This window comes from Papaver somniferum, chromosome 1 (assembly GCF_003573695.1).
Source record: "Papaver somniferum cultivar HN1 chromosome 1, ASM357369v1, whole genome shotgun sequence".
In the NCBI taxonomy this organism is placed as follows: Eukaryota; Viridiplantae; Streptophyta; class Magnoliopsida; order Ranunculales; family Papaveraceae; genus Papaver; species Papaver somniferum.
In genome coordinates, this window is record NC_039358.1 from 35,711,897 (window position 1) to 35,736,039 (window position 24,143).

The 24,143-nt window shown below is 37.7% G+C and overlaps 1 protein-coding gene and 1 long non-coding RNA gene across 5 annotated transcripts; one reads left to right on the forward strand and one right to left on the reverse strand.

Annotated features, from left to right (window-relative positions):
• Nucleotides 1-7,029: 7,029 nt before the first annotated feature.
• Nucleotides 7,030-10,752, forward strand: LOC113327649. Of its 2 annotated transcripts, XR_003349123.1 has the most exons (7): nucleotides 7,030-8,492; nucleotides 8,590-8,997; nucleotides 9,078-9,121; nucleotides 9,200-9,269; nucleotides 9,377-9,478; nucleotides 9,585-9,648; nucleotides 10,088-10,752. It is a non-coding gene; the product is annotated as an uncharacterized LOC113327649 (long non-coding RNA). The 2 variants fall into 2 exon arrangements; XR_003349122.1 differs by having other exon boundaries at nucleotides 9,377-9,648.
• A 3,515-nt stretch (nucleotides 10,753-14,267) lies between these two features.
• LOC113327662 (cellulose synthase-like protein G2) lies at nucleotides 14,268-23,168 on the reverse strand. Of its 3 annotated transcripts, none has more exons than XR_003349135.1 (4): nucleotides 22,499-23,168; nucleotides 20,450-20,605; nucleotides 14,959-15,947; nucleotides 14,268-14,814 (listed from the first exon to the last, which is right to left on the reverse strand). XR_003349135.1 is itself a non-coding variant. In XM_026574822.1 (4 exons), exons 1-3 carry the CDS (start codon nucleotides 22,502-22,504, stop codon nucleotides 15,417-15,419), a joined length of 474 nt encoding a protein of 157 aa, XP_026430607.1. In that variant the 5' UTR covers nucleotides 22,505-23,168; the 3' UTR covers nucleotides 14,268-14,814; nucleotides 14,959-15,416. The 3 variants fall into 3 exon arrangements, 2 of the variants coding, with proteins under 2 accessions (XP_026430607.1, XP_026430601.1); XM_026574822.1 differs by having other exon boundaries at nucleotides 14,959-15,728; XM_026574816.1 differs by lacking the exons at nucleotides 20,450-20,605; nucleotides 22,499-23,168 and having other exon boundaries at nucleotides 14,959-16,109.
• Nucleotides 23,169-24,143: the final 975 nt, after the last annotated feature.

A 24,143-nucleotide genomic window follows, 5' to 3' on the forward strand; every position in this document is an offset into this window, starting at 1 on the left:
TCCTTTGGTGTTTCCACCTTGCCCGAATCAGTAACTTCGGGTTGCACAAGTTGTGTACCACTTCTCAACGTAATTGCATTGACACCCTCTTTTGGGTTGATAGGTTGAGAAGGGAGTTTCCCACCATTTTGTGCCTTCAACTGATTCAACTCAATAGCCATAGAACCAACTTGAGTTTGCAACTCCTTAACCGTGCTCTCCGTTCTTTGCATAAAAGATTTCAGCAACTCTTCCATACTTGACCCCTGATTTTGAGGTTGTTGTTGTTGTTGTGAAAATTGTTGTTGCTGAAATTGTTTTTGTTGTGGTTGAAATCCACTCGGACGGTTGAAAGTAGGTTGTTGCACCGCTCCTTGCTTGTTGGCATAGCTAAAATTAGGGTGATCTCTCCATCCCGTATTGTAAGTGTTGGAGTAGGGATCATACCGTCTTTGTTGATTTGGAAAGACAACATTAGATTGTTCATTGGGGTCTTTATACCCTTGAAGAGACTTTGGTATCACCGCGGCTGCAACTTGTTGCATCATTGCTGTCATGTTACCCATTTGTTGACGAAGTTCTTCGACCTCGCTCACTTCATTTACTCTCCTAAGAAGTACAGAACCACGACTCAAGAATTGTTGCGAGTTCGCTGCATGTTCTCAATCAACTCTCTAGCTTTTCCCACCGTTTTGTTCACTAGTGCACCACCACCCGCAGCGTCAAGAAGATTCCTATCACTTGTTTGGAGTCCTTCATAGAAGTATTGGATTATCATAGCGTCACTGAATTGGTGGTGAGGACATCTTTCCACCAATCTCTTATATCATTCCCAACATTCATATAAAGATTCTCCCACATTTTGCTTCATCCCGAAAATATCCTTGCGAATTTGAGTAGCCTTTGATGCTGGAAAATATCTCTCTAAAAAGAGTTTCTTCAACCCATTCCATATTGTGACACTTCCGTAGGGAAAGTAATACAACCAATCCTTAGTATTATCCGCCAAAGAGAATCGGAACACTTTCAACATTGCACCATCTGCATCAGTATCCGCTGGAAGCATGGCCGTGACAATGGTCTGGAAGTTCATAAGATGCTTGTTTGGGTCTTCAATCACCATACCATGGAACTTGGGTAATTCTCTAAGCAACCCCGGCTTGATCTCGAAAGTAGAGTTTGTTTGAATACACCATTGTTGTGTATCCAACTTGTGAGAAGCCAAGTCCTTGAGTGTACAATTTGCATCACCCATTGCTTCTTCTTCTTCAACTAGTGGTTCTTCTACGAATGGAACCTCTTGTTCTTCTTCTAGTTGTAACTCTTGTTCCACTTCTAACTCTTGTGCTTCCGTCGTGTCTTGACTTGGTTGGAGTATTTTGCCTCTTTGAGTAATTATCCCGCACCTTGGATAATTCCAATCTTTAGAAGCCAGGGAATAGGTACCTGAAAAACAATTCTCACAAACAAGTAAGAAAAACGAAACAAGAAACAAAAAGCAAATATGAAAGAAAAAATGATGATAAGAAACTAAAAACTTAATAACTAGCTGTATGCCTCCCCGGAAGTGGCGCCAAAATTTGATCCCTGTCGTATGCGTCAAAAAAAAATTCACTTTCCTAAAGTATATGATAAGAAAGAGTTTGTTTCCACATAGAGGCAATTGTAGTTATTATGTATTCAATTTCTTAAAGTAGCCAATTAGGGGGATTTCTGATTTTTATGTAAGCAATAAAAGTAAATCAAAAGCAAAGTAAATAGTAGATTGTAATCAATGAGAGAAAGATATTGGTCAAGGAATTCATCTTCTATCTTAAACAAGTGCTTGCATTCATGATTAGAATTACAATTTAATCTCTTTTATTATCAAAAGCCTAGAGTATCAAGAGAGCAAGATATTCCATTAATTTCCTAAGTTCATCAACACACACATTAGAGCTGCGTATGTGAATACTACCTAATGAATAACCTAACGCCTTGCGCTAATTAAGTTCAATTCGTAGGAGCATTAAGTTTTGGAAATAGGCTAATCAATGCAATTGTCATACATTGCGCATGACAACTCGGACAATGGTCAAAATCTACATATGATGACGAGAGTGTATCACTAGAAACCGTAATCATATCATGCTACTTATATTCGGGATTATCGCTTGATGAAAAACCATAAAATATCTATGGAAAAGGATGCAAGTTCAATTAATTGGTCACTTAACTAAACAAACACCTAAATCCTATCACAATACATCAATCATGTGATTATTAAAAACAGTAGAGATTTGAACGATAATCAAGAGAGAAAACTAATGCATTAATCAAGCACAAGTTTTAGAAATAGGACTACATCCTTAACCAATAATGAATAAATTAGATACTCATAGCTATGGAGTTCATAATCAATAGTCAAATAAAGAAGATGAAAGGAAAGCAAACCCTAGTAGCGTAAACAAAATCGGCTCTCTCCTTAGCTCCAAGAATAATACGTCCTCTCAAAGTTGTAGAAAGACTTCTCTTTTATAGCTCCTTTTGTTCCAAAATTAGGTCCAAGTCTTCAAAGTCCATTAGATAAAAATCCACCAAGCCCATATGTGAGAAAAACCAATGTAGAAATTATCCCAAGAATATGTCGCTGGAAAACTGGGCCCACCGCCGGAAGTTGACCAGAAAAGTGTACGGAGAAGTATCTCAGGTGACCGACAAAGTCTACCCGGTCACCGGTCAAACGGGTCAACTCGGTCAAAGTCAGGCCGAGTCAGAGGCTGAGTCAAACAACTCAGCTGAGTCAGAGTCTCACTGGTCTGACTTGTCAGGCCATAGTCTTGCACAAGCCTTAAGTTGTGCAACACCTCTTACTGCACTTCATTCCCATCCATCTCAGGAAACAAATCGCAGTACCCGCATGCTCTGAAATCCTTGTTTCTCCGTCTGCAGTTCCATTCAACCAAACTCATTCTTCATCCTTTATTACAGTGAGCTTCAAATACCCATGATAATCATCACTAGCTTCTTTGGTAGCCCTGAATTCTTGAAAATCAATGGCACCTGCTTAACCACAAACCCATGTTGAATTCACCTTCACCTCCTCCTTCTCATTCATTCTTCATATATAACAGCAGAAAGCCATCTCAACTTAAGCCCTAGTTTGCCAATTTCTCATCACTGCCATCATTTACAGCTCCAAGCATCTTCTCAGATTCAATTAACATCACATCATTCATGATATTTCTTCTTCTTGTTGCAAACCCTAACTCCAATTTCTTCCATGAACATCATCATCTTCTTAGGGTTCACTCAATCAACAGACTCAAATCTAATCTGAACAACAACAGATTCTCTTTCTCTGTGTTAAATCACACAAATTCTTCATTGTATTCTTCTCTTCATCTCTGAATTCTCGATATGCAGTTATGAATCAACATCAACACCAGCTAATTCCTCCTAGATTAATTCTGAACTTCATTGATTTCATCACAAACAGATCCATCTCTTCTCCTCTCTGCCAGCCGCCTTGCTAATTCCTCTCTTTTCTCAATTTCAGACACAGAAATAATGAGAAGAGAAATTCTGGTTTTTAGGTTTTGTGTTGGAATGGCATTGGTTACAGCCACCCAGGGAGAGTAGATAAGGGATACCTAAATAACTCTAGGCACCCTAAAAGTTGATATGAGCCATTAAGGAATGACAACTCCTTTTTCTCCATTGTGCTTCCGATAGCGCTTGCCTGTGCAATGACGATTTTGCCCTCCTTGCTCTAAGTGAACGTTCTTTTCTTTTCTCAAATATTTCCACCAACAACATCTGTCTCTTTCTTATTCCTCAAATTCACTTATTATCTTCAATTTCAATTCATCACTAAAGCTGTCGTGCTTTTCAGACATACAATTTGCATCACTAAAGACGACATGCTTTTCAGACAGAGATGAAGAAATAAAAGCAAATAATGAGAAATGGTTCGCCTCCAACAGCAGTTGCACTTGGAATGATACTTTTGCCATGTTTCTTCTTCTTTTGTTCCAAATGACTCCAAAGTACCTAAATACTCAAAAACAAACATAAGATACATAATTTACAAGAAAATTTAGCAAAGAAAGCATAAATATTAGATAAATATTAAGGTGTTTTAGACACCTATCAGCCAGGTTAAGCCTCGAAGTTGCCAGAATAGAGTTTGTTTAAGGTTTCAGAGAATATTTCGACGGAATCTTACCTGTTAATGGATGGATTCATTGTTTTTACCAAGTTTTCGGTTCAAGTGGTCCACTCACGGTCAAGTTTCGATCTCGGAGCCAGGTTATGCCTCGTAGTTTCCAGAAGATGGTTTGTTTAAGGTTTCAGAAAATATTCCGACGGAATCTTACCTGTAAATGGATGAATTCATCGTTCTTACCAAGTTTCCTGCTAACTTTGATGTTAGAACCCTCTCAGAGCTCCGTGGTTCATAGATTGTATGTCATTATACTGAATTTGAAGTTTGAATCGACATTGAGCTTCATATTTATCGATTTTGATGATGTATCATGCTAAGTTTGAAGTCAGAATCCTCTCAGAGCTTCATGGTTCATAGATTGTATGCCATTACACTGAATTTGAAGTTCAAATCGACATCGAGCTTCGTATTTATCGATTTTGATGATGTATCATGCTAAGTTTGAAGTCAAAACCCTCTCAGAGCTTCTTTGTTCATAGTTTGTAAGTCGTTATACCGAATTTGAAGTTCGAATCGACACTGAGCTTCATATTCATCGATTTTGACGATGTATCATGCTAAGTTTGATGTTAGAACCCTCTGAGAGCTCCGTGGTTCATAGATTGTATGTCATTATACTGAATTTGAAGTTTGAATCGACATCGAGCTTCATATTTATCGATTTTGATGATGTATCATGCTAAGTTTGAAGTCAGAACCCTCTCAGAGCTTCATGGTTCATAGATTGTATGCCATTCCACTGAATTTGAAGTTCAAATCGACATCGAGCTTCGTATTTATCGATTTTGATGATGTATCATGCTAAGTTTGAAGTCAAAACCCTCTCAGAGCTTCTTTGTTCATAGTTTGTAAGTCGTTATACCGAATTTGAAGTTCGAATCGACACTGAGCTTCATATTCATCTATTTTGACGATGTATCATGCTAAGTTTGATGTTAGAACCCTCTGAGAGCTCCGTGGTTCATAGATTGTATGTCATTATACTGAATTTGAAGTTTGAATCGACATCGAGCTTCATATTTATCGATTTTGATGATGTATCATGCTAAGTTTGAAGTCAGAACCCTCTCAGAGCTTCATGGTTCATAGATTGTATGACATTACACTGAATTTGAAGTTCAAATCGACATCGAGCTTCGTATTTATCGATTTTGATGATGTATCATGCTAAGTTTGAAGTCAAAACCCTCTCAGAGCTTCTTTGTTCATAGTTTGTAAGTCGTTATACCGAATTTGAAGTTCGAATCGACACTGAGCTTCATATTCATCGATTTTGACGATGTATCATGCTAAGTTTGATGTTAGAACCCTCTGAGAGCTCCGTGGTTCATAGATTGTATGTCATTATACTGAATTTGAAGTTTGAATCGACATCGAGCTTCATATTTATCGATTTTGATGATGTATCATGCTAAGTTTGAAGTCAGAACCCTCTCAGAGCTTCTTGGTTCATAGATTATATGTTGTTACACCACATTTGAAGTTCGAATCGACATTGAGTTCCATACTTATCGATTTTAATGATGTATCCTGATAAGTTTGAAGTCAGAACCCATCCAGAGCTTCTTGGTTCATAGTTTGTATGTTGTTATACCATATTTGAAGTTCCAATCGACACTGAAGCTTCATATTTATCGATTTCGATGATGTGTCCTTCTATGTTTGAAGTCAGAACCCACCCGAGGCTTCTTGGTTTATATTTTGTACGTCGTTATACCACATTTGAAGTTCATGACCTGTATGATTAGTCAAAATTGCCTCAAGACCGATGTGACTAGTCGAAATTTAAACCGGAAGCACAAAGAGAAAACACAAAGAAAACACACTTTCTTATTTTTTCTGCTTCATTCCCATATATTTTTGGAATTTTTTTTATAACTGAAGGTCGATAATAATATCTTAAATTTATTGATATATTTTTCGGTTTTTTTTCATATCGAAAGTTGATAATAAAATCGAATACACGAGTTTGAAATAGTACAAAGAGAAACACACAAGCTTCTCAATCCGTATGAGCATCCTAGAGCGAATCTACACCGTCCCTTAATTTCTGCAATCCGTATGAGCATCCTAAAACAAATCTACACCGTCCGAATCCTTTTAGATAAAACATCAAAAGTAAATCCTTTCACTTCACTTCCTTTCACTTACGTCTCATCTCTCTAATTTTCTCCGCCCCCCTCACTCAGAAGGAAACCCTAACTCACAAAATTCACTTTTCTCTTTCACCTTCTGTTGGGATCCTAGTCCCACATTGGTTAGATGGGGCTTAATTAGTAGTTTACAAGTCAATGTGTTCCCTCATCTAGTCAACCGGTTTTCGAGTTGAGTTCGACCCATGGGCTAATGACGAGTTTAGGGTCGGTACCCTAACATTTGGTATCAGAGCCAACCACCACGACCCATGTCCGCTCCACGGAAGGGGTGACCTATAGGCTAGATTAAAGTGTTGGGGCACCTATGTATGGGCGTAGTTGTCACCCGCATTGAATACTGATAGGGGAGTGAAGCCGCCATAAGGGAAAGGGCTACCTTCGAGTCAGTGTCGATAGAGTGGGCCAACGAGGACGTTGGGTCTGGAAGCGTGGTGGGATGTTGGGATCCTAGTACCATATTGGTTAGATGAGGCTTAATTAGTAGTTTACAAGTCAATGAGTTCCCTCATCTAGTCAACCGGTTTTCGAGTTGAGTTCGACCCATGAGCTAATGACGAGTTTAGGGTCGGTACCCTAACACCTTCTATGTGAAAAACTAGTAGATCGATTATATCTCTGTACAAAACCCTAAATCTGATGTTTTTGAGTCTCAAAGAAGTTGTTGATTTTGTAGATATAGGGTTTCAGATTCATTCTGTGCATCTACAGGGTTTGGATTTTTGTGGATGGTATGAAACCCTAATTATCTCTCTGTATTCTCACCACATTTAAGAAATGTTGTTGATATCAGAAATCAACTATTTAGGGTTTGAATTATAAAGGGTTTGGTTCAGATTTTCTGTTGAGGATCAAGAAGAACAGATGATGATAAATAAAAGGTTTGGTTCAGATTTGAAGAATGGTGAAGTTAGGGTTGATGTTGGTTTGTGAATATGATGAAATGAAATAGCAGTAGGGTTTGTTCCGAGAGAAGAATCAGTTGGGAGAAGTGGTGTTACTGCTTTGGTTGTGGCCGATTAATTCAGGGGTGTTGACCTGATTTTGTTGTTTGCTAATGGCGGCTGTTGGAGCAATTCTTGAGATGTCATTACATAAGGGTTTGGGATGTTGATTGACATGGGTTTGTGGTTGTCAGGTTCTGAATCTGAGAAGATGTGATAAATGAAATATACACAGCTACATGGGTTTAAGCTTGTGATGATTGCAGGCTACGCTTGTAAGCTGAGCTTGAGTTGACATGAAATTGGAAATGTATGAATGAATGTATTGCTGTGGAGATTTGGGTACAAATTGAGATGGGAATGAAGAAGGTTCAACGACAACATATCTGTGGGTTCATTGCATAAGCTTGATTGATGGAGATTTGGGGTTTTTTTGTTGTCTAGTGGTGGTGTTTTGAGTGATTGATGGAGTCGCAGAACAGCTGAAGTAAGTGATGGTGCTGAGACGAGAATGGAGCAGGTGGTGATTGAATTAGGTATTCTGTGATGAAGTAACGAGAAGCAACAAGCAGCAACAGATCTGTTTTGGGGGTTTTGAATTTAAATGAAATGAGGTTTGTTCTTGAATTAAACAAGATGGAAAATGAGTCAATAAGCTCGCTGTTTGAACATGGAAGATTGGATAGTTCTGCAGGTGTTTGTTTGAATGCAGAAAGGTGTTGTTGTCATCGATGTTGTAATCAGTGAAGGCAACAGATTTTGAGTTTTGCTGTGGCCTGAAATTGAGTATTATTGCAGTCCTGAGACATAAATGGGTATGGAGTCAAGACTTCAATCTAACTGGTACTGGTAGCTAGAAGCTCTGAGATGGGTGTTGTTGATTACTTATCTTACAAAGATACAGGAGAAGATGGGAGCAAACTGAATTTAGTTGGTGGTGCTGGAGTTTATGAGCAGCTCTTGGCACTGGATTGCAGACTTGAACTCTTTGAAGACAGACTCGCACAAATTTGAGTCCCATTATACCTACAATCTTGTTGGATAGCAATTGTGCATTTGAAAATTCATTAGATCAAAATGATTGAACTATTAAGCTCACTCTTTCTTTTGGCTACAGGTAGCGAAGAAGCTTACTTTGAGAGGTCGCCAATCAAATTTGTTGATAAGTTTTCTTGCCATGTGATTATATTCCAAGGATTAGAGGATAAGGTACAAAGTTACATAACTTAGGCTTGTGTTTACTGCTTTTGGCAGTCGTGTTTCACTGTAAACTAATACAAAGAACTTGAAATTTTATTTGATGCAGGTTGTGACTCTAGATCAAGCTCGTAAAATTTATACAGCTCTAAAACAAAAAGGGGTTCTTGTTGCACTGGTAGAGTATGAAGGAGAGCAACATGGATTAGCAGCAAGCAGTTAGGTTGTGTTGTTCGAAATAGATGGGCTAAATTGGGATAGTTGGTTGAGCTGGTTGCAATTAAAGGAGGTGATGCTCAGTTGGTTCAAAACAAGAAGGGTGTTGTGGTTGGCAGTGGCCGGAGTTGTCTAGTGTCCTGAACTTGGAAGATGGGTGATGATAAAATGGGCCTGTCACAATACTTATACAGTCCAGTTGGATGACTTCGCGGGAGATACATATACATCAGTTATAGCAAATAACATTACACATTTCCATCCACGAACTAAAATCATCCTTGACCCTGGAAAGCTGCTGGTAGAAAGTTGTCCTAATCTTATTTGTTATTATCACATTCTGTCAAGTTATTGATTGCACATTTTCTTACATTGCTGTAGGTTCCAGAATATGCCGTAACATTTGTGAGGGAAACTTCAAAGAAGTAAGAATATGTTTCTTCATTTCTTTGTTTATCTTTAGTTTAAATCTATCTTGATTATGGTGTCCGGTTGGATTGCAGGCCGTTTGGACGCCTTTGGTGTGACGATATTGTATCTACTATTGTGGGAAGGGCTGAGATCCATAACCAGGTGAACCAACTTTTCTGTTTCTGCAAATCTTCTTCTGGGTGCAGTGATTTAAACTTATATATAATAAGTACTATAACTGGATATTACTTCTGCAATGGCTTTGACAGTGATCAGATGAGGCGAAATGGAGTAGTTTACAAGATGGCTGAATGAGTATATTGAGTAGTTGTGGTACTATTGCCATGAGTATAATCATTTGAAACTAATTGGTGAGATCAGAAAAGTTGGTTAAACTTTAGAGTTTTTTATTTTTGCTAGCAAGATTTGCAGCTGAGGCTCTGATTTATTACCATTTTGTAATTGTTGCTTTTGCAGACTTTTGTTGATAAGTTCCGTTACAACACAAAAGAGGGCATCATTAGTTCAATCAAGAATTAAGGTATTTTATACCATTTCCTTTATATTGTGTTAGATCCCATTTGAAACCTGTGCTATTGACATTTGAGTTCGTTTTCTGGAATCAATTTGGCACCTGCAAGCACTGGATCCTTTATCTCATGTATTTGTTCAGTAGTCGTATTAGTTTTGGCTGTAGAGCTTGAATGCTTGTTCTGAGACTTTGTATTGTAAGGCCTCTATGCAATAAGTTTCTTTCTTACGAGTGAATGTGCTTAATTTCTCCAATCAATTGAGCGGTTGGGCACTATGGATGAAGTCATAAATGATGACCCTGAGTATTTACTAGTTCCTTTAATCCCTACCGCAAATCTAGAACTTATAAACATCAAGATTTTGGCTCAATCACTTGTTTGCTTCTCTTGGCTTTCTATATTTACGTGATTCAATTGGTTAACTTCCTAATATATGTTGTTGTGCAGCTATAAGTTTGAGTTCCCAACACAGGATGAAAGACCAGGGGCTCCTATTATAAGTTTCAGGTTTGCCGCACAGGTCTGCTGATAAAGTTTTTATGTTATGTATCTCTGTATTGTTGCTCCATCTCGTTATTTGATCTGTGTGTTTGGGTTATAACAAAAACCCGAAGGGTAAAAGTTAGAAAACATTGTAATGTTTAGTGATAAGTTTCCTGGATAAATGTTGTTGGATTTTCGTATAGACGATCTCCGAGTTGTCCTTGTAGCTGTGATGCTCCCGTTCCAGCATAAACTATGTCGCTGAAAACTGGGTGGCACACAAGAAGCAGGAGACGTATCCGTAGACGCATCCCTAATAGATTTGTAGGAGGGTATAACAAACAAAAGGATGAAGTCGAGGAAGGTTTGATTTGCGCTGATGACTAGTGCTTTGTAAGAAGGAATTTGGAGCCAGTGTTTACTCTGACTGATAAAGAGAAGTGGGATTGATGCCAGGTTCTGTACTGCGAGCAATGAACTTGTCCCTGATCCCATGGGTTATACTTCTTCTTTTTCTTTTTGCGATATGATTTTTTGCTGGTGTTGTAGAGGAAAGAAGAAATAGTGGTAAAAAATTTAACACTGTAATGGGAATTCACTTGTCATTTTTTAACTTGAATGAATGTAAATGTGTTACACTGGCAGGTTAATGTGAGAGTGAATTACTTTCTGAAATTCGGTTTCAGCTATAATTTTTTTTTCAAAATAGTTTTATGCACACAACTTCTAACAAATGTTGTAGTTACACATTACTTCAAATATTACAACCTTTAGGATGTTGTGTTAGAGATTATGGCTACACAAGACAAAGATTGTTCAGAAAAGTTTTACAACTCTAAAAGGTGTAGTAACAATATTATTCACAATACTAATAAATGTTGTCTTCCACTTTTCAACTACACAAACATGATATTGTGAAATAATGTCTTTACAACATAATTATGTGTTGTCCAAAATATTTCGACAACTCATACTAGTGTCGTGCAAATACTAATAAGTGTTGATACATACATTTCCACGATACACATACTTTGTTGGTCAAGGTAGTCCTACAACACAAGCAGGAGTTGTGTTAGGCTTTCAAAATAATTCTGAAAGATATTCACAACGTTGGAAAAATATTGTCGAATCATGAATCACATCATCCTTTACAACTCTTAGGCAAACATTGTAGAAAAGCTTTGACTTTCTACAATACCCACGTTCCACAATGCATAAAATGGAGTTGTCGTATGGGTACTACAACTCTAATTCATAATCATCAATGATGATTTTTCCCGTAGTATCATTCTACACGTACCGTCATTTTAAACAATATATAAACCCCATACTCACATAACGAGTGGGCCCGCTGCGGGAGTTAACAGGGGACCGCTTTTTGGGGCCACCATGTGTGTGTATGCGGTTTACACCTTGTCTATTTGAGCGGTATGTCTAAATTTTTTGCCCCCAAAAATGGTTTACCACTCTACTTTTTGGGGCATACGGTTTTGGGATGGTTTTTAGTGCGGTTCATAAAGAACTACTCCTAGAAATGAACGTGCCCCCCCAATTCCCATTTCTTTACTTACAGTGGATGGATACCACAAAATATATCTTTAGATACGAACGTGCCCGCACATTGAGCATTAGTCAATTCCTTTCTTGCAGTGACATTATTGACAAAGTGCTTCTGATATAAATATGAGCAAGTGCCTTTTATTTAAATGTAGTTGGAAATTCAATCTCGGAATCAAGCATGCACGTCTCTTGCCATGAAAACTGGTTCAAGTTTATGGGATGGTCCTTTCTGTATGCTATAAATAGAAGAATTGTTGTGCACACAAATCTCAGGTTTTTTGTTCTTTTTTATTTTTGGTGATCCATAAGAGTTTCAGTTACGATTTTTAAGATAATCAAAAATGGCAAAAGGTTTTTCCATCACCAAGATTTTCTCTCAGGTCTTTCTTATTGTCCTGATAATAATGATATCTTCTGCGGGTAAGTATACATTTATATATGTATATAGTGTTGGAATATTTTCAACGCCGCTAACCAAAGGGGGGTCCTGGGGGGCATCGCCCCCCAGGAATTTGGCAGACCCATTTACGAAAAGTCTACCAAGTTCAGTGGTTTCAATAAAAAGGAAAGAAATGGGACTAAGGTCTGTGAAGGAAGTTTGATCTCCCATAGCAGAAACCCAACCTATGTTTTGAAAAGGATAAACAAGGTTCAATGTGGTACCAACAAGTTATGGATGTGGATTATGGAGCACTAATATAAAAACTTCCCATTTCTTATTAGTGCTGGTTTCTGCAAGAAAATAGGATGGATGTAAATCCTTAATGAGTCTATGATTAGTAAAAGGTGTATCGCAGAAACACCTTCGAGACTTACCTATATGAGTATGGAAATAAGGCCGTTTCCTAAGAGAAGAAGACCGTTCTCTAAAGAAGACTCATGAACAAGGATATAAGCACATGGCCATTAACGTGCTTGGCTACAGAACACATGATTTTATGAAATCAATATGTGTGGAGACTCCGGTTTTATCATAAGGGGTACTTGGTTCAAGACTGGTTTCACCATAGAACCTCGATAAGGCTTTGAGTTTCTTACACTAAGTGAAGGTTCAAATCCAAAAAATACCTATCATTTATGTGTTGATTTCAACGATGATGCTTAGTCTCAATTGTGCTTGAACTACGTTGGCTTGATCCCACTCGGGTACGTAGGCAGTCACTTCGGTGATGCAGTCACTCTGATTTAAAAATTTTAACTTTGTTTTATGGTTTTTGAAAATAGGGGGAGAATGTTGGAATATTTTCAACGCCGCTAACCAAAGGGGGGTCCTGGGGGGCATCGCCCCCCAGATTGTGGTCGACCCCGGAAGAATTTTTGAACTGAAGATTTTATTTGGCCGATAAAAGCCTGTTCGAAAATTTCGAATCCAAAAGACACCATTGATGTCTGTTGATGAAGGAACCTGACGGTTCGTGAATAGAAACCTGTTGGCGAATAAAAAAAACCTATTCCCAACAGGTGCAAAACCCTTTATAAATAGCTTCTCCCAGTTTCGTTTAACATATAAGAAAAATCAATCTGTTTTCTCTGTTTCAAAAAAAGCATCATCAGAAATCAGAAATCTCTTTGTGTGTTCTTGATTGAATCAAGGGGTACAAACCTTGAATTCAGTTTTCGTTGCAGGGCTTTCATTGTATCATGAAGGCAATATTTCGCATACCTGTTGTAATCGCCAATTGTTATTGGGAGGGTAGAAATATTTGTCTAAAAGAAATTTATACAAGCCTTGAAAGTTTTGGAGTGCAACACTTTCTTCTATGTGTCATTCATCCTTTGTGAAACCCATTTTTTCCAACATATAGCTCCCTATACATCATATAATTATCTAGTCCATTATCATTTTGTCTTATAATTTCCAATATTTTGGGTGAAGGCACGCAAGGATTTATAGGAGGTATGTTTGATGCTATATTTGGAAGACGGGACTCGCCGGCGCCGGTAGTAGTAGTCCAGCCGACTCAAAAAATTCCTATTAAATCCCATCCCTATTATCCTGGCGCTGTTGTCGATCCTTACTATCCTGGCGCTGTTGTTGTCGATCCTTACTATCCGCAAGCGCAAGTTGCAACTCCAGGTGCTGTTGTATACGGATGTGGTAGCGCCAGGTGTCCTTAACAATAACGTCTGTAATTAACTCCAAATGGCGGCCACCTTTTAGTGACCGAGGTGGGAAGTTAAAAAAGATTGAAGACGCTATTTAATGTTTATTTGTTGTTTTTTTTGTTTGTGTACTCGTGTTTCCAATTCAGAGTTGCCCGCAATTTCGTGACTGATTTTACAAGAACCGTTTCTAAATGAGATCTGATTTTTCAACTTTATAATTCTCAAAAGTAAGTTACATTTTGATGATAGACTCATTTTCGTAGAGAAATAGTAACCTTATTTGTTATGTTATTACGATAGAAGAGTAAATCAAATGGTCTTCCTATCCAAGGCAAGTACACACCATTTTTCAAGTAGGTTATACCCTTTTGTGAGACATCTTACCCTGCAAAGCTAGCTAATTAAACACTAATCAATAAATAACCTTATTGTTAATCTAAATGTACATCATAGATTGACAAATATCATCTGATAAACTTAAGAGATTCTTTTCAAGTGTGGAGCGGGCACGGATCAACTTCATTTCATTATGAATCCTGCCCCGTAACAAAGAAGCAATGAAATGAGAACAGATATTAAAGTTACTCTTGTAGGCATTCTTCCTCCATCTTTTCTCAGCACCATCGCTTCATAAATAGGTACCAGCACAAATCCACTTAAAAACAACTGAACCGACATTTCTTCCAGCTTTCCATCCATAAATATCACCTTCACAATCCCAAAACTAAATGAAACTAAATTGATTCTACTCCAAAGTCGAATATTTCTTGGTCGTATCTTTTTTGCTGTTCATTGTCGATTACTTTACTTGTAAGGCTGAAATCTGGAGCGGAGATACCGATTTGGTTTAATGTGAATTCTATAAATGAAAAGCTGAAACATGTTGCTCCTCGAATCAACCACATTCTTTGCTCGTTCCACCATTTTTTGAAATTTATATCGTTTACGTAATAACTCTCGATGAGGTCTTGGATATATGTTGCTGAAAAGAGGTATGCGTACAGATAAAACCATTGGTCAGAGACCTGCATCCAATGTATTAGCAATTCATTAATGGACGTACTGGCATCATATGTCATCATTGTTAGTAATGCTAAATGAAACATGTTATGCTATTTTCATGTGGAACCAATGTCTACCCCTTGTATAAATGGTAAACCAATGAGTACCTTGGGGAACAAATACATGTCGTCTATAAGGCAAAGCTGCGGAAGAAGACCATATATGATAATAGGGACAGCCCACACTGGCCAAAATGCATAGAAACCATACGCCATTCCCATAAGCAGAGATCTGTTCCTTGAACCAAATGTGAATGGGAAATACTTTGAGAACCCAACCTCAATCAATCCAACTGACCATCGTTTCACTTGAATTAGTGAATCGTTTAAGCTGATTGGGAAATCTCCAAGAAATGCTGGAGTTTTTGGGTTGCAAAATATTGAGCGCCATCCTTCACATTGCATACGATAGCCCGTAAAAAAATCTTCAACCAGGGATCCATATCTGAATCCCAAAATCTTCAATCTGCAACCTTTTTAGCTGCTTCCAAAATTAGTCTTGAACTCATTGTTTTTCTATCCAAACCACTTCCATCGTCACGGAATCCAGGAAATATGTTTACATTTTATTGAGTTGGGCCACCATAAAATGCTTTTCGGTTGATAAAAGGGCCAGCGCCGACATAATTCGTAGTGCCAATTCCATCTAACCCCTCAGGATTAATTATAAACGGCCTTGTAACCTCATTGTTATATATGTCAGTTGGATTAATCCCTCTATGTCGTTGAGGAAATTGAACAAAAGCAGTTTTTGAGCCTTGTATCGGGTCTAGTAGATGGCATAGCGCTAGGCGTGGAGCCTGAGGATTATTACAGTACATGTCGCAATCAAGGCTGAGAACTACCGGTGCGCTAGTCATTATCGCCGATACACGTATCTTCATCAAATTAAACAATAAACTTTATTTGCCAAATAATATATATATTAACTGGTATTTTTTGCTGTGAACATGGTTTCATTTTTCTTACCAGTGCATTCAGAGCACCCGCCTTGAATTTGTGGTGAATATTATGTTTACTTTTTTCTCGAGAAAGGTAGATTAAATTGGGTAGGGTGTCCCCGAGACATCAACATCCTTAAGGATTTCCATGAGTACCTAATGATTTTTTAATACGAAAATTGATTCATTGATGATAAAGCTTAAGCAACAGAGTTTTGGCGAGTTTTAGTGTAACCTAATGAAAACATCATCTCATTAGGTTACACCAACAAAGTGATACTGAACATTGTTGGTTAAACTTCAACATAGAAATCACTAACAAGCTGGTTAGGAAAAGATTAGGAAATTGATGTGATCCTAAGGGAATTAGAAGTCATCTAGCTCTAAGAAAAGGAAAGACATGTAATAAGGTAATAGGACTAGGAAAAGGAATTCATAGTTATATATATATATATATGATCACCAAAGTTGTGGTTGATCATATGAGCAAGATTAGAGCTTGTGTTTAGTTTTGAGAGATTTTCTAAACATTAATAAAGAGAGTTGTTTTTATATAAGCTAAGTTTCATCTTGCAGTTGCCATTAATTGGTATCAGAGCTTGTTTCTGAGCCATGGAAAACGAAACCACCATTGTGGGTGCAAAACAGTTCACGCCACCATCAATACAAGTTCCAATCCTCAACGCCATAAACTACACAGTATGGGCCATGAGAAAAGGTACTGATGAAAATCTACAAAGTTTGGGAAACAATTGATCCTGGTAAATTGGACCCAGACAAAAACAATGTTGCCATTGGATTACTCTTTCAAGCAATACCAGAATGTCTTGTTCTACAAGTTGGTGAACAGGAAACTTCAAAGAAAATTTGGGATGCAATAAAGGCACGTAATCTCGGAGCTGATCGAGTTAAAGAAGCCCGTCTACAAACCTTAATGTCTGAATTTGAAAGAGTGAAGATGAAAGACACTGATACTATTGATAGCTTTGCAGGAAAGCTATCAGAGATAGCCTCAAAAGCTGCGTCACTTGGACAATCCATTGATGAAGATAAACTGGTAAAGAAGTTTCTCAATAGTTTACCAAGATCCAAGTATATTCATATCATAGCTTCTCTCGAACAAGTCTTAGATTTAAAGAAGACTAGCTATGAAGATATAATTGGAAGATTGAAAGCATATGAAGAAAGAATCCTCGATGAAGAAAACAATGGAGAAACTCAAGGAAAACTCTTGTACACAAACTCTTACCAACAAAACTCTGCGACAAGAGGAAGAGGTCGTGGAAGAGGTGGTAGAGTAAACAGAGGCCGAGGAAGGGGAGGAAGGTTTAACTTACAAGATAGAACAACAAGTCAGAATGATCAAAACCAAGGGAAAGAAAAGAAGGATAGATCAAACATTATTTGTTACAGATGTGATAAACCAGGACACTTCTCCTCTGTATGCCCTGAAAGAATACAAAAGATGGAAGAAGAAAACAAGAATGAAACAAGGGAAGCAGATACAACTCTTTTCATGCACGAAGTTGTATTCTTAAACGAAGGGAAACTAATACCAAAGAACTACGAATCAAAGGATGGAGAAGAAGGAATCTGGTATTTAGATAATGGAGCCAGCAATCACATGACTGGTAAGAGACACTACTTTTCTGAACTCAATGAGAAAATCAAAGGACAAGTGAAGTTTGGGGATGGATCTTCTGTAGAAATTGAAGGGAAAGGATCAATTCTATTTCAGAGCAAGACCGGAGAACAGAAGCTTGTCACAAACATCTACTTCATCCCAAACTTACAAAGCAACATTCTAAGTTTAGGACAAGCTACAGAAGTTGGATGTGATGTTAGAATGCGACAAGATTATCTAACAGTTCATGACCCAAGTGGAAGACTTTTAGTTAGAGTCTCACGCTCACAGAATAGACTCTACAAGATAAGTCTCATGATTGGAAGGCCATTGTGTCTGAATATGAGACTGGAAGATCAGACATGGAAGTGGCACGCAAGGTTAGGACACATAAGTTTCAGAACCTTAAAAACTATGTCTCAGAACAAGATGGTTCGAGGGCTACCACAACAAAACGGAGTGGTGGAGAGGAGAAAGGACTCTAATGGAGATGACAAGAAGTTCTTTAAAGGCTATGCAGGTACCTAATTATCTATGGGGAGAAGCTGTACGACACTCCACATACCTAATAAACAGGATACCTACGAAAGCTCTGAAAGACATGACTCCATATGAAAGTTTGCGAAAGAGAAAACCAAACATAGATCATTTAAGAGTGTTTGGTTGCAAAGCATACGCAAAAGTTGATTCTGCAACTCTTAAGAAACTGGATGATCGATCTCAGACTCTTGTGAATCTAGGAATTGAGCCTGGATCCAAAGCTTACAGATTATTCAATCCAACAACGAAAAGAGTATAGTGAGTCGAGATGTGGTATTCGATGAAAAAGCAAACTGGAACTGGAAAGAAACTAATGATGGACCAAGTAGGGATCCAGGAATGTTTCACATGAGATGGGGTCAAGTAATTGATGAAGGCGAAGGACCCATAATCATCAATACCAATGGAAACAATGATGTTAATCAAGAAGAAGAAGATAATAATGAAAACATGAGAATAACGAAGAAGTAGAAGAGAAAAGAAAAGAAGAAGAGAGAGATCGATGAAATAACTCAACCCATTCCACTGCGAAAATCAACAAGACAGATACAAAAGCCACAGTATCTGGAGGATTATGTTCTTCAAGCTGCAGAAGAATGTGAGATTATGCTACTTTCTGTTAATGATGAACCAAGGAATTTTCAGGAAGCAAAGGTCTCGACTAAATGGACACAAGCATGTAGAGAAGAAATTATTTCAATCAACAGAAACAAGACTTGGTTTCTAGTTGATAAGCCAGGTGGGGTAAAAGTGATTGGTCTTAAGTGGATCTTCAAAAAAAACGGAATGCTGATGGTACTGTCAACAAATATAAGGCAAGACTTGTAGCTAAGGGATACGTTCAAGAATCAGGCATAGACTTTGATGAAGTTTTCGCACCAGTTGCTAGACTAGAGACAATTCGTCTCTTAATAGCAGAAGCAGCATCAAACTCATGGGAAATTCACCACTTAGACGTTAAGACAACATTCTTACATGGTGAATTGCGAGAAGATGTGTATGTTGAACAACCAGAAGGTTTTGAAGTAAAAGGACAAGAGCATAAGGTTTATAAGTTATCAAAAGCTCTATATGGTCTAAGACAAGCTCCTCGAGCCTGGAATACAAAGTTAGATCAAATCTTAAGAGAAATCAGATTTGTTAAGTGCTCTAAAGAAACATCAGTATACAGAAAGAAGAAAAGGGAACGCTTCTTGTGATTGCAGTCTATGTAGATGATCTATTTTTGACTGGCAACTCCCTTAAGGTGATCAATGAGTTCAAGAGAGAAATGTCATCAAAGTTTGAGATGTCAGACCTCGGAAAACTCACTTATTACCTTGGCATAGAAGTCCATCAAGGAGTAGATGGGATTCAGATTAAACAAGAAGCTTATGCAAGGAGAATTCTGAAAGAAGCAGGACTTGAAACTTGTAATCCAACTAAGATACCAATGGAGTTTGGACTTAAAGTTTCAAAGGCACAAGAAGAAGCTGAGATTGATCCAACGAGTTATAGAAGAAATGTTGGATGCCTTAGATACTTGTTACACACAAGACCAGACTTGGCTTTCTCTGTGGGAGTAGCAAGCCGTTATATGCAGAGTCCACGCAAGTCTCATGGTGATGTAATAAAGCAGATATTGAGATATCTAAGAGGAACAATCAGCTGTGGATTGAAGTATGGTCGAGGAGGATCAAAAGGAATTGTTGGGTATAGTGACAGCAGTCATAATATTGACCAAGATGATGGAAAAGGTACAACTGGTCATATATTTTATCTAGGTGAAGCACCTATTACATGGTGTTCACAGAAGCAAGACACGTAGCCTCTCATCCTGTGAAGCTGAGTTTATGGCCGCAACAGAAGCAGCTAAACAATCAATATGGCTTCAAGAACTGTTGGGTGAAATCAAAGGAAGAGAACCTGAAAAAGTTCTCATCAAGATTGATAATAAGTCTGCAATTGCACTCACTAAAAATCCAGTGTTTCATGGGAAGACGAAACACATTCACAAAAGGTATCATTTCATACGAGAATGCATCGAGAAGGAGGTCATTAACGTTGAACACATACCAGGAACTGAGCAGAAAGCAGATATATTGACAAAGGCATTAGCTCGGATCAAGTTTGAAGAAATGAGACAACTGATTGGAGTACAAGATATGTCACGGGTAAGGTTGAAGCTTAACGGGGAGAATGTTGGTTAAACTTCAACATAGAAGTCACTAACAAGCTGGTTAGGACAAGATTAGGAAATTGATGTAATCCTAAGGGAATTAGAAGTCATCTAGTTCTAAGAAAAGGAAAGACATGTAATAAAGTAATAAGACTAGGAAAAGGAATTTATAGTTCTATATATATATGATCACCAAAGTTGTGGTTGATCATATGAGCAAGATTAGAGTTTGTGTTTAGTTTTGAGAGATTTTCTAAACATCAATAAAGAGAGTTGTCTTTATATAAGCTAAGTTTCATCTTGCAGTTGACATTAAACATATAATTTACATGGTACCTGAATGAGAGTAGGATGATTTTGGCGAGTAAATCCATCAGTTACTTTCCATTGAACGAAAAATTGATGCTCCTTTTCACTATTGAGCATATCGTCATCTACAAAACCTTGTTCCATAACAAGCTCTACCTTCCTTGTCATTTCCTCATATAACATCTGTGAACAAAGAAATGATAGCCAAAATTTAAAAAAATAATTATGACGGGAAAAAACATATCTGTGACTCTCTTAATTAGAATCCAAAAAATATATTAAAATAAGTTGATTTCATGTACAAATATGAAACCACTATGTTATTTTGAAACAAAGGGAGCAATACAGAGTCAGCCATAAATCATGTTGATTAAGAGCAAGAGCAACAATATTTACCATTTTCAGGTTCATAACTACTTTGCACATACATTTTTTATTTTTATTTATTTATTTTTTATGCGAAAGTCGGACCCAGGTCCCTATTCGAACCCAGCCAGTTGGACTGGTCCCACTACCAGACCCAACATCGATAAATCCACTATACAACTAATCTACTACAAACCTCTACGGCGGTGGAAATTGAATCCCTGACTTCCTCTTTACTAGAGTTGATGGGATATGACGGAGCTAAGTTCTTGGACCCTCACACGTACATGAATACAGCAAAAGTGGAATCAGTACCACCAAGGCACCAACACGGACCAAATCTTAACATGTCTTGCATGTGGGACCTTAATTTGGATCCAAATGTAGGCAGGACCCTAGTTAGTAAGTTCGCGAATCATTTGCGAATCATTCGCGAATTTTTACGTATCACGAATTTTACCGTCTTATTCGCGTACGTTTGTAACTCCGAACCCAAGTCGCGTATTATGTGGCATTCCCGGATTATTCGCGAATCGTTCACGAATTTTACGTATCCCGAATGATACGTCCGCTTAATTCGCCATAAATTCTTGGCTTTTACTTTTCAAAGACCCCACTTTTTGGGCTTTACTGCCTCCCGAGCATACACGACCGAATATTAGACGTGTTGTAATTTTTATGAAACAAAAATGACTGAAGAGATTTGAAGGTGAAGGTGAGAGATATCTCAAACTCACTAACCAAGCATTTAAACCACTATACGACGTCCTCTTGGATAACTAATGTTGTATATATTATTAATATCATCATATTAAGTTTATTTTTTCTTTAAATAACTCACACATATGCATAAAAATTGGTGTATGACCTTATAAATACAAATTATTTGTTATATATAGATACCGAATTTTCAGAACCGAACTCACATTTATAAATCAAATTATACACGTACGTATGCCGTTCCGAATTACTAACGAATCACGTCCCGTTGACCGAATTTTGGACCGAATCTGGATTTTACAAAACCGTATAATACTCGTACGTTTGCCGTTCCGTACGTTTGCCGAATCCCGAATTGCTAACTAGGGGCAGGACTTGAATTATTTGACCAATTGTCGGGTCCCGCGGAGGTTCTTTATTAGGGCTACTCCCATAGTGTGGTTCATAAAAAAAGATCCACAAATACCGAGGACTATCACTCATACTTGTCATGTCTCACAGATCTTTGGAGGACCAGTTGGAGATCATATAAATTGAGAGCTTGACTTCATCATATTGTTGAAGAGACACTTGTAATGAAAGAGGACTTCCCTCTGAAATTGCTGGAGTTGTAGACTTGTTTTTCTAAAATGGTGTAACTTTTTCATCCACATCTTGATGATGATCCATGAATGGATTATAGAAACCTCTCATATAATTGCTCACTGTCAAATTACCTTAACTCACTGGTTTAAGATTTTAATATTAGATTTCCTAGGGAGTGTATCATGGTAAAAAGAAAAGGACACACTGAGAAGTGTCAACAACTAGCAAATACCATGCTGATCACTAACATTTAAAAATTATTATGGTGGAACAACCCCCGTAAAAGATTGTCCGAGTGACTGATAAATGGAGAAAAAGTTTCACTTTTCACACAAATCATGACCGATTTATAAAATTTGCAATAAAAAGAAATATATATATATATAGAAGAGAGAGAGTGTTGACCTTCATTTTTTGAAACTCCTCTGGAGAATCAATCTGAAGATGAGCAGAATCATGCTGGTTGAAAACCACTTTAGGACATCTCTTACTGAGATTATGCTTCCTGCAAAACGGCAGCCATTCTCTGGTCTGGCAAACTTAGCTCTTTGAATTAGCGCGAAAAGAGTCATTTGAGATCCTCCGTCATCAGAAACATAAACGGAAATCTTATTTGATGGATAATCAAATGCTAGAACAGATAACGCTGTATTGATTCACAACATCTATCGGAGGTTCTTTATATGGATCGGCAGTGCAGATAAATACATCCAGCGCTGGAAGATCCTCTTCTTTGACAACTTGAAAGATTCTCCGGATACACTTCTCTGCGAATCGGACACCATCGGAAAGCTTGAGATGTAACCCACATGAAAGATAGCACTAAATCATCAATCAACAGTAAGATTGATGGCAATAAATGATTTGAATGGAATATGAGTTTAGTAAGATGATGATAAAGAAGAGCTGTGATTCCACATAGATAAATGAACATGAATACACGAGTTGGTTTAGTTCTTGGATGAACTTCATAACTATTCAGAGGATAAACAGAGTTTTTCTCTCCTCTGTTTTCCATTCTCACTCAATAACTCTGTTTTTTCTCTCCTCTGTTTTCAAATCTACTCCACTCTCTCGATTGATCGACACTTATTTATTAAATCTCTTGAAAGATGAATTTCAGATCGATTTAAATACGGTAGGTGTGGGCCAGAATGAAAATGAAACAATAGTATTCGTCTTTTAGCTGCAGGCGATGTGAGCGTACCGAGGTCCCATTATATATATATATATGATGATGTCCGAACAACAATTTTCTGGTATTTGCAGCAGGTACGTACGTACATTTTTATATTTGGGGCGACACTACAGGGAAACCCATGTAGTAAATCATGAGTTTCTCTAGTGAATTAAGAGAGAGTTTAAGAACGTGGAGTTGGTACTTGTAGATACCAATTTTGGCTCCTACCAGGCGTAACAGAATCCAAGATAGACAATTATCTTGCAACTCTGCGAGAGTCATTTTATTAAGAAATAGTATATATGAGTGTCTATATTTAGGAGATATGTCTATGTTTAGAGTTTGATCTTAGTTAGGAAAGTAGTTTGAGTGGTCGACAAGTTTGTGAACGATATAAATTGGTTGTTAAGCCATGAGAATTAATACACCAAGATTATTATCAATGTAGTCTATTGCTTCCGCGCGTTTATGCTCTCCTCTCTCTTGCTCGATCCTTAACATGGTATCAGAGCGAGGTGAGAGGAAGGAAGAGGAGAAGGAGAGAAAGAATTAGTCTTGAAGTTGCGCTTGGTTAAAAGAAATTTAAAGAAGTTTTTTCGTTTTTGGTAAAGAAGTAGGCTGCGGTAAGTGCTGCTGATTTTTGATGAGTATTCTCGTGAAGTTTGTTCGTGAAGGCTTTGAAGAAAGAAGTGTTCGAAGGCTTTTCAAGCCATGTTGCTATCGTTGGCAATCATACAGTTCGGGTTCGATGCTGTTCTAGTTTGGTTGCTGTTACACGAGTTGTGTCTTTCCTAAACAGAGACGATATTGAAGCTGTGGGTTTTTGGTTTATGAAAGTCACAAAGAAGGTAGGGTTAGGTTAAAAAAAAT

Bases quoted from the DNA above. Each gene is read 5' to 3' on its own strand.
- LOC113327662 (XM_026574816.1), bottom strand. From the start codon at position 15,255: ATGCAATGTGAAGGATGGCGCTCAATATTTTGCAACCCAAAAACTCCA. The intron at 14,815-14,958 runs GTACTCATTGGT...CATTGGATGCAG, and splicing joins ACATGTATTTGTTCCCCAAG to GTCTCTGACCAATGGTTTTA.